This window comes from Manis javanica, chromosome 7, assembly GCF_040802235.1.
Source record: "Manis javanica isolate MJ-LG chromosome 7, MJ_LKY, whole genome shotgun sequence".
NCBI lineage: Eukaryota > Metazoa > Chordata > Mammalia > Pholidota > Manidae > Manis > Manis javanica.
The window spans coordinates 122,566,440-122,582,886 of record NC_133162.1 but is presented as its reverse complement, the minus strand read 5'-3'; the positions used below and the strand labels follow the sequence as shown (position 1 = coordinate 122,582,886).

General features: G+C 35.2%; 1 protein-coding gene across 6 annotated transcripts in view; it reads right to left on the bottom strand.

Moving 5' to 3' along the window:
* GALNT13 (polypeptide N-acetylgalactosaminyltransferase 13) overlaps positions 1-16,447 on the bottom strand; it is a 494,477-nt gene that overhangs the window by 41,585 nt on the left and 436,445 nt on the right. For all 6 annotated transcript variants that reach the window (XM_036996088.2, XM_036996089.2, XM_036996090.2 and 3 more), the window contains 2 exons: positions 13,851-13,990; positions 2,048-2,146 (listed from right to left, as the gene is read on the bottom strand). In XM_036996088.2, the coding sequence (XP_036851983.1) occupies positions 2,048-2,146; positions 13,851-13,990 (239 nt within the window). The remainder of the gene's footprint in view (positions 1-2,047; positions 2,147-13,850; positions 13,991-16,447) is intronic.

Below are 16,447 nucleotides of genomic sequence, written 5' to 3'. Positions count from 1 at the left end.
GGGGTTGAAGAGAGGACTAAGATACAGCCCCTGCCAACAAGAAATTTATAGTAGAGTGGGATTCTTTCTAGGTATTTGAAAACTTATAAATGATTAAGTAATTTTTAACATTTATGATCCAGTTGTCCCATGTCATTTAGACAAACATAGATAACATGACTGGTCATCCTTTTTTAACACTAAACACGGCACCTCAATGATTTCATGAGGCCAATTCATCTGAGGTATCTTCCTCCCTCATTTCACCTGCAGAGCGATTCTATAAATAGTATTCATCTTTTTGAATTTACTTCTAATTGTCCTCCCAATTTCCATGGTAAATAAACTGTGAGGAATAGTCATCTGTGAGTGTGAGGTAAAATATTCAGTGTTTTTGTGCTAAGCCTATGCAAATAACACATTTCTGGCCAAAGAGACTTAAATGGAGGTGTTTTGAACCTCAAAGAAGTATTTTGTTTGTCCTAAATAAAAGGACATACATAATTATAGTAGCTCTTTTCTACCCCCACTTCTTCCTGCTTTGAATGTGGACATGATGTCTGGAGCTTCAGCAGCCCTCTTGTGACCAGCTGATGATAAAAATTAATTTTAAGAATTGAAGAATGGAAAGTTAGAAAGTTCCTGGTTTTTTGATAGAACTGTTGAGGACTTGAACAAATGTCAACAGATGACTACCTTCGGATTTCTTATCTTACTATGTGAAAAAAATAAACCCTACATTTTTCGTCTTCTGACAGTTAAGCTTTTTGTCATTTCCTGCTGAATTCATTGGGACTTGATTGGTTTTGGGTAGCAGAGGCTTTTCACATTCATTGTGAATCAATATAATAATCTGGAGCATTTTTGAATGCTTTGTCATTTTCTCACCTATGTTGTTATTTCTACTATCTTTTTCCATAAGGTCATTTTTTTCATGCTGTAATTTAGAAAGTTTGATTTAAGTATTTTCTTGCTTAAATTGAAACTTTAGAAGACTAATTAGGATTTTAATAAATAAGCTTTTTTTTTTTTTCCTTAAGGAAGAAAATTCCTTCTAATGTTATCCATTGATTCACACAGGTCCTATTTGAAGAATGGTGCCAAAACTTAACAGGGCTGTTGCTTTTTCTTTATGGATTCTTGACACATTGCACTTCATCACAAATGTAACCACAATGTTGTTCTGGATAGAATAGCTTTTGCTCCCTCAGTTTGCCCTAATACACTAAATAAAGAATCTACTGGGATGCTTTTCCATGACTTTTGAAGTCAACTTGTCTGCAGAGAATTAGCTTATGTCAACTGTGCTTTGTTATGAATTCCCATGAATTCCAAATTCTGCCTTTCAAAGTGGCATGACACAGCATGGCAGTGGGGCTGCTCTCCCTGAAGACTCACAGCTAAGCAGCCTCCACATGGCCCACCTTACAGAGCCACTTTCCAGTGTTTAAGGAGAGCACCGAATCCTTGTTAGGTCTTTAGTCTGATAGGTCTTTGAAGTCTGCGATAAGCCATGCACAAAAGAGCTGTACTTAGTCAGTCATCAGTTTTGTTTAAATACTACATTTTTTACCTAGCCCAAAGGCCATCTTCAGGTAGCCAAAGAAAATATGTAATGCGGTGTGCTTCTTCATTCACTTAAACATTTCAGTGAACCTTAAAATTCATAGAAAACATGATATACAGAAACATTTGCAAAGGAAATTCAAAATAACCACCACTGGGAAAATGTAATAGTTGTTGAGGGATTATTTTATATTATTTAGTTCATAACAGAATAAAATCTAGCCCTCATTTGTTTATACATAGTAAAATGAGGTAGGACTGACATATTTGGTTATCCTCATTAACTCTAGGCTCATTGAAACTTTTGCACTTTTAATCAAATTCTGTAGTTCTTTAAGATACTTGTGATAATAAAATAGCCAAATTAGGTCTTGATTTGAAAGGCCATTAATTTGTTAAGCTAAGACTTTACTGTTATCGGCACAAACGACATAGTCTATCTTGATAGTTTTCACAACAACATTCCCCTCTCAATATGAAGCTGATTAAAAAACAACTTTACCTGATTTCCTCCCATACCATGACAGTTGAATATACCCACTTTTTCATTTTCCTTGCGGCCCATGTTGTCTAAACATTGATTGGTTTCAACATTTCTTATCTAAAGGAAACACACAGAAAAATGTAAGTCAGATAGTGATTTAAGCCAGAAAATCTTTCTGATATTATCAAATTGTATATTAATAGCAAGTGATACAATGTTATAGCACAGTATCAAAGAAGGAAACATATACGGATTGCAAGTTAGGATTCTTCCGAAAGTCCTTTTTGAATTAGGATGTTTCACTAAATAACCATTGTTTATTCTTGAACTCCTATTAGACCATATGCAAAGAAATAGAAACATATTGGTTAAATATTCAAATTTATGTTTTTTTCAATTGCTTCATTACTAGATGTTCCATTTGGTATATTAACAAAGATTAATTATATTATTTACTTCTGTAACTAAAACACATCCATGCATCTTTTTTTCATCCCAAGCGCCAAACTTAAAGGAAAACAGTTGACCCTAAGAAAAGCTATTACTAGGCTAAATGATGATTTCACATTAAAAATTCCTCAAAAGCAAGATTAAATTGCCAACTGCAAACAGAAGATTCTTGATTTACACTGAAACTCTGCCTCAGTCCCATAATTAACATAAAGTGAATACATATTTGAGCCAAATGTAATTACAAAAGTCTTTCATGAACTTAAAAATGTTAAAATTACTAAACCAAATACAAATGAATGCAAAAATAAAAGCCTTTCTAGTAAGCATAGTTTTTTTTCCTTAGCTTCAACCCCAAGTATGTATTTATACTTGTCCACCTTTGTTCCAAAAAGCTCTTATCTCTGACTCTCATCAGGACATGCATATTTCACTGTTCACTCACACAGTACTTGGATAAATCAGGTTAGTTATCTATGCTTTAGGTACATGTCTCTTTATATTGGCAAATGAATATGATTAAAAATGTTTATAGAGGATGGATGAAGTTTACACAATTTACTTTTTTTGTATGGTGCAGAACCCCATGGTCCAGTAATGGTTTCAGGAGTTGGGGAAGTAGTATCATTTGCAGTAAGGCTCTAATCAGCGATTGAGAATACTGGAGACTGGGATTCATACTTGGTGAGGATTGAAAAGAGGTTAGCAGAGTGGTCAAGCCCTGTTCCAATGAGTTGAACCTTAGAGGTTTCATCAAGAAATCTGAGCAATAGCCCATTAGAAAGGACAAAAAACACTGTCATTTAGAGGGAAAGGATATGAGCTGTATGAAGCAAAAGCAAGCCCAAGCCTCATACTGGTGGATTCAAGGCTGAGACGTACTCAGTCTGATTGAGTTTGGTTCAGGCATGGGAGAGAACTGAATCTATAGACTAAGGTTAATGATGGTCCAGGATTTGCAGCTGGGCAGGATTGAGGATGGGAACTATGGATAGGTGACGTCATAAATTGGCCTGCCTGAGTTTCACATAGTCTGATCAATGTGGCAGTTGAATTATTTTCAAAACCCTTATACCAGACTTTCGTTAACTTTTTATAAAAGGTAAACTTCTTATGAAACCATAAAATGATTTAATATTTATCATTTTAGTGCACTAATAGAATACTTAGAGGAATAAATATCTCATGAAAGAATAATTCTACCTCTCAGTGGAAGCTATGCAACCTGATTTAAAGGACCTCTGCTAGGTGCATGGTACTTGAACAGATATTAGTTAATAATTACAGGGACTGGAGGCTAAGTCACTTCTAAGAATTGTCTCTTTGTTGGACAACATAGGATTCCAATCCATGTTTAGCCAAGTACATACTCTAACTATAGCTTTTTAAAAGGATATATGATAGATGCATGTCATCCTATTCTTTGATAAATTAAGCACAGAATTTAAGAATGCCTCCAAAGTATTTTGTCCCCAGTAACAGCCTACTATCTATTTGATATAATAGATACACTTTCTTTTTTTGGTCTGTAACTTCTCTTATGAATTCATTCATTCATTCAACAAATTTTAATTGAGAGTATGTATACTTCATGCCAAGCACCGTTTGAGATGTTGAGGCTACTGCAGTGAAGAAAGTAAACAGTCCTTCTATCACAGATCTCACATTTTGGAATAGAAGAGTGTAATACACAAACATATTTGCAATGTCAGGAGATTAAGAACTCCAGTGAAGAAATATGAAGCACAGTAAGGGTAGAAAAAGCAATGGGTGCTATTATAGACAGGGGGCCTGGAAGGCCACTCTGAGGAAATAATGTTTGAAAAGACACCTTACTGAAGTGAGAGATCATCCATACTTGCATCTATGGAAGAGCATTCCAGACAGAGGAAACAGCAAATGAGTGTTCCCTGAAGCTCAGAAACCTGAGCGAAATAATGGACTAGCAATGCAACCAGGATGCAGGGAGCATGGGACAGACTGGAGAGTATCAAAGTCTAAATAACATAAGGACTCTTACGATTTTGAGCTTGAGAGTGGCATTCACAGCTTCTTCTGGCTGCTGTGTGAACAGCTTAGAGGGAGGCCAGAGTAAAAGAAGAAAGAGTAAAAGGGTCAGGCCCCCAAGTTAACGTGGAATGTAGGCTAGCAAGGGAAGTAGGTAGGTCAAATTTAGGATGTTTTTCAGATAGAAACAAGTAGAACTTGAGATTGAGTTGGTCATGAGATAGGAGAGAAAAAAAAAGTGAGAAGCATTTCAAGGCCTTGGCCTGAGCAAGTAAGTACACAATGTTTCCATTTACTAAGAACAATATTCTGAGTTCTTGTATGTTGGTAAATATATCTGTGGCCTTTATACTTGAACATCATCTTAGTAGATCTGAAATCTTTGGCTCACAATATAGTTCCTTGAGGCTCTTTAAAACATATTGTATTTGCTTCTAGCATAAATAGTTGCTTTTGAGAAGCCTGATGAAATCTGGTTTTCTTTCCCTCATTATGACAAATGTCTGTGTGCCTGAATGCCAAACTGATTTTTTTTCTCCTTTTCTTTAAACTCCAACAGATTACCCTAATATATTTTACTATTGTTCATTCTGGATCACTCTCCCAGGTCTGTGGTGTCACTTTTCAACTTGTAGTTTCAATTTTATTTTTTTTTAGGTTTCCATAAATTATAGTTATTAATATTAATATTGTTTTCTTGCTTTGATTTTTCTCATTATCCTATTCCTCAAAACCCCATCATTTTGGACCTTGTTGTCTATCTTCCATATTTGTCACTTTCTTTTAGATAGTTGTCTTCAATTTCTTTTATATTTAAAAAATTTTCCTTTTCTCCCTCTAAAACTCTTACGTCATTTTTGACTGGTGTTATGACTCATGTTCTTTCAAATTTAGCCTTCATTTCTAAACTGATTTATTGTTTAATTTCTAATTTTTTAATGCATTTTAAGCACTCATTCCAGAGGTTTTACCCAAATTCGATGTATAGTATATTATCATTATAAAATTACTTTTAGCCTGTTTTGAAATATTGGGTTATACTTTTCCTGTGTCTTATGAGTAAAAAGTTTCATCATGCATGTGTTGTTTGTAGAGATACTACTCAACTCCTTATTCTCTTCATTCTTATTGTATCATTCTTTTCAGTTCTTTCTTTCTTTTTCTTGTTTTTGAATGAAACCAATTCTCCTGATTTTGTAAGAGGGAGGATTTGATCACGAAACCTTTCTTTCTTTCTCTTTCTGTTTCTGGAGTCAACTTGTATCTTTAAGCTCTTCTGACTTCCGGTTTTCATGCCCAGCATTCCCATTACAATTGGTATAGGGCGTACGCTGGCCATCAGGGTTTTTCAAATGTCCCCTTGTGATTCTCATGTCCCACAAAGTTTACCAACTGTCATTCTGGAGGAAGGTATAAAACGTCTTGATGTTAAATGGTGACATCACAATCACTTTTACTTTCCCCATAACTTTTTTTTCAGGGGTTCCCACCTGGGCTGCGCAACAGACTGGCCTGGAAAGCTTTGAGAATGTACTTCTGCAGGCCTTCTCCCACAGATGCTGATCCAAATGGTAGGAGTAGGACCAGGATACAGTTTAAAGTTCCCTAGATGATCTGAATGTATGATCAGGACTGAAACCCTTGCATCAAGGAAACTCAATGGAGCACTTGTTAGCTAGAAGCCTATCTATTTTGTGCCTCATTTGAAAACTGGGTGCCAGTGGAAAACGAAGGAGGCTTTCATAGCCAAGCTGACTCCTTCACTATTTAGGGGGAATGTTTAGGGGGAATGTTTCCAGCTGTCTCTGCCAGAAAATGTTTAACCAGACACCATTTATAACCTCACAAGTCTAGATTTGTTCCTGCACTTTTTTGAAGAGTTGAAAAAAATTGGCTTCTATTTTTTGAGATCTCCTGGCTCTCTATTAATCTCTCCCATTTTTATCTAGACCCTGCATTTCCTTTGTCTCTGTTGTACCTACCTCCTCAGTTTGGACTTTACTCATTGAATTTTCTCCTGAGAAAGAGCTTCAGCTAGTGCGTTTCAAGAATTCACAGGTCATCGGTTGTTCAGACCTTTCAGACATTAGAAAAGAGAGTTTTCACTGACTTACAAATTGTATGGTATGAAAACGCATCTCCCAGTTCCAGTTACTGTTATCAAACAGGCCTAAAATAATTTCTCGTGAGTATCTCCTGACACACTAGGAGTTATCCCAGTCTCATTGCCATCAGACACCCGCTTTGCTTCCTCCTGCAAACACTGCAGTATCATATATGAACATGAAATTGACAGCTCCCATTTCAGGATCAATGAGAATATCCTGTCACCTAATTTTGGTGTCAAAATTGTCCATCATGTTTTGGTTTTACTATCCAGGATGCTCTTTCTGTTTTAATAGGGAAGTTCAAAGAGATTCAAATATTGTGTCACTGCTGCTACTCTTTTTTCAGAATTACAGAACAGACTCATTTTGGGGTCTTCATGAATAGAAGCCTGTTCTATTTTTGATATGTTTTAACTCTTACACAGAGTGGCTTGATAGTTTCTGGACATGTAATATTACTTGTTCCTTAGGCTGTAACAGATGCTATGGCGATACAGTGTGGGAATTCAAGTCAAATCTGTGAGGCTGGCTGGACATGGGATCTGGGAGACTAGAAACAGACAGGAGTCGGTATTTTAGGACAGCTGTCAGAATGAGACATGGGAGATAGCCACCACCACCACCATTACCACTACTAACACAATAACAGTTAGCAATTATTGTAATTGTACGTGCCATGATCTGTTCCAAGTACTTATGTGTAACAGCTAATTAATATTTACAACCAATGCAATTACCCCTTTTTACAAATGAAAACATTACGATACAGTGAAGTTAAGTTATCTTCCCAAATAAGGAATTGAAAGTTTTTACAGTGATATTCAGAAATATCCAATCCTAACATCCAGATTTTTGTCAGAAAGGAGGAAGAGAGGATCGGTTCTAATTGAACAGAGGTAAAGGGAACAACAGTTCATCCAGGGAATGGTGAAGAGACGTGGAACAGGACACATGAAAGCCTAGGCTCAGAACCGGGCACCAAGTCAAGAAGACCAGAAGCAGAGTGTTGTTCATGCCGAGTGCCACAGTGTTGGGCAGAGGTCTTGTAAATGATTTCGGGCCACGGCCAGGATGACATATAAATAGTATGGGGCACAGTGTCAGGGAACAGAGGTATCATTAGCCATCTTAAAAAAATAAGGACACATCCTCTGGCTAGAGATAGTATCTGAAAAGTTTATGTCACTAGGTCTATGATATCCACATTGAAAAAAAAAAAATCCATGCACACCTAGAAGGCAGGGTGGTTTACATCAGGCTGTTCCCGAGTTAGTGAGCCCAGCACTATGGGAATCTTTTATTTGTTCTTTATAAAAAAGGTCGCTAGTGTATACTGACAACCCTCAACATGCAAATTGTAATGCAAATTACAAGATAGTAGCACACAGGGAAGTTCAAGCTATGCAAAAGATGATCAGCTTTAGAATGATCTTGCATGATTTTTAAATCAGAACCTTTCCAAGAACACTCTGGGACCTCAGTCAAATATATACTCTAAAATATATTGCTTAAACAAAGAAGTGAAATTTCAGGACAGACCTTGATCTTGTGACGGGTACCATTATTACCTGATATAAATTGCTTTGTCATGCCTTTAATTCTGGGAAAAATCTAAGCAATCACTGAAACTCATTCATTAGAAATTCCTTACAGAATCTTTTCTCTGACCTGGATCAACATATAGAGAGCACACTGGTGGTTCTCAGATCTGCAAATTTCTTTGAAGTCATCCTTTCTGTTACAACATAGCTTTGAATATATGGCATAGGGCCAAATAGTTTTAACTTTGTCTGCTTTGAGATTTCTTTTTTACACATAATTTTCTTTTGCTTGAAAACAGTTTTTAATGACATAAACTTGAGAATATTTTTCTCACTTGTGTTTTGATGTTTCAAATCAGCGAGGCTTTTCCTAAATGTTTCTACTCAGCAGCAGCACCCCTGGTACTGTTCTACTTACATAGTTGGTTCGTTAGCTTTTGCTCCCTCTGCTGGATTGTAAGAGCAAGCAACAGTGGGAACGACAGTTCCAAAAAGAAATATACTCCCCTCCACCCCCAAACCTTTGCCATTTCAAAATTAATGTGTAAAATCCACTCTATAGATAAAAATCTAAATTTGAACTAGCTTTTCTTTTGCTTTAATTACTTCAACACGTGAGACATGCTTATCCTTCAATTGCACATTATGTTACACTTTTTCATTATTTTACTTATGTCAACCTCATTTGGTCTTTACTTTGTAAAGAAGGAAATAGGCACATTTACAGTAATTCCGGAGTTTAACGTTCATGTTTCCATATTAAAATTGCTCTAATAAATATGCATTTAAGTATATTTTCTCATTACCAAATTGTGAATAAATCAGAAGGATTTGTAAAATCTGTGTGTTTAAAAAATTCAAGGTGACTTGGCTTATGTAGACCTGGGTTTAGAAGGCCCTGATTAATGACTGTGAGATTTAAAAATTCTGAGTATGTTAACCTCCTCCCACAAAAGAAGTTAAAAACAAAATTGAACAAGTTCATTTATTTTGATGGATAATAAAAACAAACAATAAGAATACTGAAAGAATTCAGGAACAGTTTGCTGCAGTTCATGCTAATACAGGTTTGAGTCATAAAAAGAAAATTAGTTTTAATCTAATTATCATCAAGGTGAAGTACAAAAATTTAGTTTTCAGGTAGTAAGCTTGCTCATTTTGTTCTCAGATGGGCTCCCAAATTCCTTACGGCTAACATCTGATGAAGAGTAACATGTTTTGCCTATGTTATGCCTATGTACCTATGCAGATTCAGTTAGGATCAAAATTAGCTACTAGACCTGAAAGAGTTTTAGAAATATAATCATGGCCAGAGAGAATGCTCCCATTTGTGTAAGTCATCTAAAATGAGGACTTCCTGCTGGTTATCCTATTAAAGGGTCAGAAGACTGAATCTATAAGTAGATCTGATTACCAACAGAGAGGGTAAATCTCTAGGCGTTTCAGCTTCTGCTTTGGGCAGTTAACTGATTTTACCTTTAACCCCTGTAGCCTAGCAGCTTCACAGATGTCTATTTTTAATTACTTAAATTTGTTCTTTAACAATATTTAATGAATACAGTGCCAAGAGGCACAAGGACCGTAACTAGTTGCTTTGCTCAAAGAATATAAGAGGAAAAAGAAGTGCTGGGGCCAAGTAGGCAATCCAAAATGCATATACTGATAAATAAACATCTTCAGACAAGCACACAAATGTAAATTTTAAGTGCTAAGAAGTAAGTCACTTTGCTCCAGGGATTCTCTTCTCCACCCTCTTGCCCTCTAGTACTCCTGTGTGCTACATAGCTCGCCATACATTGTTTTTCAAAATGCTGACCTGTCATAGGCCAAAAATTTGAGGTGAGCACTGCTACTTTAAAATGCCATTTTTCAATCTTGTACTTGAATTAGCCTTTATATATACAAGATCAGAGTCTGGTTCTACATAAGCTAAAGGGCTGGTTAAGAGAGCATTTAATGCTGCAAAGAGCTTGACTTCCTTATTTCATTATTATCTGCTTACTGAGCCTAAAAGGCACACGCTTCATTAAGCTGCTTAAGGGTTTTAGTTCAAAGCAATTGCACAGCTTTTAACTTCCCATTGGCAACTGCATGTAATTCATGGGCTGGGTAAAGTAATATTTCAGTTAGTAAGTAAAATGCAAACATAAGAAATTAAGATACAATCATCGGATATCAATGATTCTACTGATGATTGTTTTGGTGATGATATAGGCAATAAGAATACCATGTTTGTATCTTCCCATACTTGGAAAGTTATACAAAGAAATCGACAGGAAAATATTTATATTCACCAGTGTACTGCAATATTAACTGAATAGGCTTTGAAAACACTGAAACTTTAGGAAATTGTAAATTGTTAAATCCTACCAATTTCACTTGGAATTTAATGATGAGTACATATGAATATACTACAAAGAAGTAATTCGGTTGTCTTGATAAGTAGCTTGGACACCTGTACCACTCTGAAGCTCTATTTGAGGGAAAGTACCTTCATATGTAAGGAAAGATAGCTTTTTACATTCTTCCAAGAATGGTTAATGACAGGTAGTAAGAAAGAGAAAGCTTTAAGTAAATGACCGCTGTCCATTAAAATTTCATCCCAAACTAATTATCAAAATGTCTGTCTTAAATTATGTATACATGACTATGTAAAATTTAACTGGGAAGTAGTGCTTGGAGAATTTGTCCTTCTGCTTTCATGGAAACAGATGCTGGATTGAATGTCATTAAGGCTGGTTTTAAATGGGAAAACTGCAGCACGATAATATCCCAGAAAATTCAAAACTTAATACAGCTCATAGATGCTTGAATGTGTTGAGTTTTTGAAACAGCAGTTGATCGCATGCCTATACACCTCAGGTAAGGCACCTTTCATTTTCACTGAATTTCTTTTATCGGTTCTCTTGCCATCCTCTGCACCCCATTTCAGTAGAACAGCTGAAAAATAACAGCTTTTCCTCAGTGGACTTTGTATCCTTAGCACATAGCATAGTTTTCAGCTCCAGATCTTATTCAGTAAAAGCATTTTCAATGAATAAAATAGAATAAGAAACTATTTTTGTCCTTCTAGTTATATGACAAAGTGAGCATTCAGGTCAAACTAACATGTATTTGAATGCTGACTCCAATAGTTAGCGAGCTCTCAGGCCCACAGGTCAATCACATAAACTTTCCACATGTCAGTTTCCATATTAAATTGGCAATAATAACAAAACCTAAGTCATGGAGTTGTGATTTTTAAATAATATAACTGTTATAAATCATCTAACACAATATATTACATAGTAAGAAATCAATAAATGGTAGCTATAATAATTACAGGAACTGTAACTACCGGTGCTACTATGCCTTCTTGTCAGGCCTTGTGAAAGATGTTGCACATCTTCGATCATTACTGTTTCCCTGTTTGATTATCTTCATGCTGCCGACAGGTACCGGAGAGGATACCAAGTCCTACTTAAGTCTAAGCTGCAAAGTCAGGATTTAAACCTTCCTCTGCTTGACTCCAAGGCCTGGGACTTTTTTTCAACATAACACTTTGCCTCTTCTGGATATGTTTCAAAAACCCAGAGAGGTTCAATCTTTCTCTTTAAAAGCCTTTCAAGCTACTTCTGTAGATTAAAAATATGGCCGCCTGAGCCATTACAGATGCTAGCTAATTCAAAATCAGAGGTTCTACAAAAGAGTTTGCCTACACTATACTCTATTTTTACTTTTTCAAGAAATCAATTCATTAGATTTCCTGATGTAGTACAGGAAACCATAAAATTGGATTTTTAACATGGAAGCAAATATCTAGGTTCTGTTTTGGAGCCCTGAGTCTCTCTCAAGAGTCACCCTGGTCCAAAAGTTCACTTAACTAATTCGCCAAGAGTCCACGGATATGGCACAGAAAAAGAGCCTGTGAAAAAATTCACCTAGGGCACTATTCAGTTGGAGTATTTTTTTTCTTTAATTATTTTCTAGTATCAGTCTTCTTTTTGGTTATACCTCTTTTTAAAAAAGGGAATCAATGTTTACTCATCATTGGTCCATTGACTACAGTGGGGGAAACACTCACTGTAAGAATAGAAAAATTCTCTTATTCGCAGGTACAGTCAGGTTCATGATTGTTCAAACAAACTCTTCAGTAAAGAAATGGGAGTTTTAGATATTTTGTTGGGAATCTTCAATAGAATTAAATCACAGCAATTAGCATGCAGTGTTCTAGTTTGAAAAGCACTGTCATATATTTTGTATATTGAATACAAATCTCTGTGACATTATTGCTAACGCGGAAATATTACATATTTTGAAAACCATAGCAACAATCCCCTCACTGCAATAAATACAAACAAAAATTAAATTGAAAGACAAAACCCTGAGGCATGGGGACTGTTGACTAAATTCCCACCAAAAAAGTATTATATTAATGTTCTTTCACATGAACCTTTGTATTATATTATTCAGATTAAGGTTAAATATATATAAATGAAGTTATTCTATAGAGAGATATTTACATGGCTAGTGAGGAAGTGGAGAACTGGCAAATAGTCCATGGATATGGCACAGAAAAAGAGCCTGTAAAAATATTAAACTAGGGCACCATTTAGTTTGAGTATTTTTTTTCTTTAATTATTTTCTAGTTAATCTTAAGTAAGTTATGCTTATGAGTTAAAGTTACACAGCAGATAAAATCAAAAATCTTTTTGGGCAAATGAACCAAAAAAAGTATTAGGCTCAACTCTATACATTTTTCATATATTCTACTATTATGACACAAAAATGGCAGTATATCATTTTCCAAGTGTGTTATGTTATTGCTGTGTCAAAGCTTTAATTACAACCAATGCTGAATTAGTTTTGGTTCCCAAACCTAATCCCTACTGAGAGGGAAATTACTAATATGGAGCATATAATTCAAAGAGGAATAATTCTTATTTTGGGCAACTGAAGAGATATTATGAATATGTATTTGTATTATTATGACGAAGGCAACTGTATATTTCTAAAGATAATAGATAATTTGGAAAAGAATGGTACAGATCAGTGGTTCTCAGGAGATCCACAGGGTCAGTTCAATTTTAGTACTAAGATGCTACTTGCAGCTTTTACTCTCACTTCTTGTGAATGTACGAGGAGTCTTCCAGAGGTTACACGGTGTGTGATATTACAGAAGACGGAACACCGAAACATTTATGAGACTCCAGCTATCTTCTATTAGGCCAGACATTAATGCAATTCACAAAAATGTAACTGATGCTAATCTTTCTGTTTCATATTGCTTTGGAAAATGTTTCTTTTTTCAAAAATATGTTACTCCTTTTAACACGTAATGGATTATTACATTGTTTTAATGAATTAATAAATAGATTTTAAAGTTCCTCATTTTACTTTCAATACAGTAAATATTAATAGTTATAACCCACAAAAACAAAAGCTCTTTGGGGTTCATAATAAATTTAGGAGTATAAGGCCAATATGATCAAAAGACTTCAGAACTGTTGGTAAAGAAACAATAAAATTCTTTTCAGTATTAATCCCCTTACTTTCATAAATACCAGTGATAAAGATCTTTATGGCCCTTGTAATATATGAGAAGTCATTTAAAATAGGTCTATATAAAAACCCGTAAAGTACTTTATTCATAACATAAAAAAATATATTGAGCTTCTTAGAAAATGCTCCATTTGCAAAATATATTTATAACTTAACAGAATAAATAATTCATACCTCACCAAGTGAGTAATAACGTCTTGGGATCTGGGAGTCCGGATAGATGTTTTCAAGGTACCAAGAAAATGGCTTACACTTCAGATTTTCTCTTAGTGTTTTTCTGACTGACACATCTCCATAATCCACTTTGACAACACCTGGAAGTTTTCAGAGAAACACACAAATCAGTTTGTGCTGTTTTGGTTTTAGCACTGTCTCACTCTGTTTACTTTGCTAACATTTTTTTCTCTATAATTATAATTTCATCAAATTCAATTGCATATGCAGCTGCTGCTACACTGATTCTCTTACTAACATCCAATTAGTACATTAAATAAATTTTAAAAAAGGTTTTCCTTTGGTTCTGACTTTTCCAATGCAAGTATTTATCACCAAGTACTTGTACTTCTTAGATAGAATAATTAATCAAATAAATATAAATTGGTATGAATTTAGCATCTCATAATCAAAGCTTAACTGAACTGTGTGATAATGTGGTTGTTTCTCTTTAATAAAAATTCCACTGCCTCTCCAAAGTTTCTGTTAGGGCACATATTTTCCCTGCAATGTCATTTATTTACTGTCTGTACATTTCATGGGATATAAATAATGTACATATGATTTTTACAGTGGAAGACATTTATGTGTTTAATCCTCCCATCTTCTTCTTTATTCTATCTAGGTTTACCGTAGACCTGGTTTTCTCCTGTTTGATTTTTCCCCCATTTTATGAGTTAGTGTAAACCATCTCAAATCCTTGAATAAATAAGTTACTAACTAAATAAGCCTAAATAAACTAACAGTGGAATAGACTCACATGTCTATATTAAAAGAGCTTAATTTTACTTCATATAATAGATTAAAATGAATTTAGTTGAATATTTCCATTGAAGATCATAAAAGAATGCTTTCTAGTTGGGAAATAAAAACAATAATGCCACTGATTTCTATATGAAAACTATGATGACCTGATTTGATCATTATTATCAATACTAAAAATGACATTTGATTGAAGTGACTGAACAACTGTGATAAAAGTGCAATTATTTCTTAAATTACATTGAAAGGGACCCTGTTTAACATGTTTCTTTAAGACCAGTAAGCAACCAGACTCTGGCACACAAAAAAATATCCCACTATTTAACATCTTCTATCCCAACCAAGCAGCAAAGTCAATCAATTATTCTGCAAAAGAAAGAACAATTGCTTAGACATTCTAAATGGCTATGACTAATGCCATTATTTGGGTCATTATATTCAAATGTGGCAACATTCTTGAAGTTAGTTCATCGCCTGCTAGCTCTCCCCTTGCCCCAACTCTCTCTTCGGAATTTTTGTTTGTTCCAAAATTAAGTGTCTTCATGTTGTTAGAAAGCATTCTGTTAATGCTTAAGCAGCCAAACCATTTCCTTCTAAAAGACAATACTGATTTTTCTAACTAGCGTTTGGACAGAAAACAAGATCTTTGGCTTTTTAACAGATAAATATTTGCTCTCAAGATAATTACAACCAGAACTTCCAATCTGGAGTGCACCCTTCAAAAAAAGAGGCTTGCAAACATTTACAAAATAGATCACTAAAAGAATTTCTCTTTGTGTTAAGTGACTCAGAAATTGAAATTGTCTAATAGTCTTGAAGATCATATAAAGTCTTGCCATTGAGCCAAGAAAAGAAAAAAAAATGCACTGTGAAGTCAAAGACTTAGTTCAACAGTCAGTTTTACTGCTCTGGTTTCATTTTTGAGGTAGGAAAATTTAATTGAAATGGTTAATGTATATATCGGTACCCTTCCTTCTTTGTCTTCTTAAGATTTAGTAGTCCTGGCTCCAGAATTTTATGCTAGGAGGCTGTTACGGATAGTTTCCTGATTGGAAGGAAATTGGGAGATTCATTTGCCTAGTTTTACATTAGATAAGAGAAAATGTTAATTGGCCACAACAGATTTGTCAAAAGGTGTTGATGGAGAATGACAGAAATTACGGAGGAAAGCTCACTTTCTTACCTTACCACCTATAAGCCACAGCTAGTCACTGACACTACAGCTTGGGTTTTTGTCCTAGTCCTAGATAATTACTTTATATAACCATTAGAATTGCACAAAATACTGTGGGCTTAGCTTAATATTTCGGTGAGGATGGCTTTTTCCCCTTTGTGTCTATAATTTCCTACTTATAAGTAAGATACTATATAAAAGACAGCACTGCTCACCAAACATTCATATATTCCTCCACCACTTCCCAGGTCCCACCAGTTAGGCAAGGACATCTGACTGGCCCGGCCAATGAACTGTGGGGAAAGGGACATATGTCACTTCTGGTCTTAAAAATAGAACAGGTGTGACACCCTCCAGCTCTCTTTTCCTCTGTTACAGGGACTGAAGAGGTCTTGTACCCCAGTGGGTTGCAGCTACAGGACAGTGAGGCCTTTGTTAGCCTGTGTCATGACTGTGGAGTAAAGCCTGTGAAGTAGAGACTGTGAAGAATACCATGGCTTGAAATACCATCTCACTTGTTTCTCAAACCTCTCCAAAGTCATTTATCCAATTGTTTACCCAACAGTTTTACTGGGATCTCTAATAGATATCTCAAATTTGACATGTCCAGAACAGTTCTCTT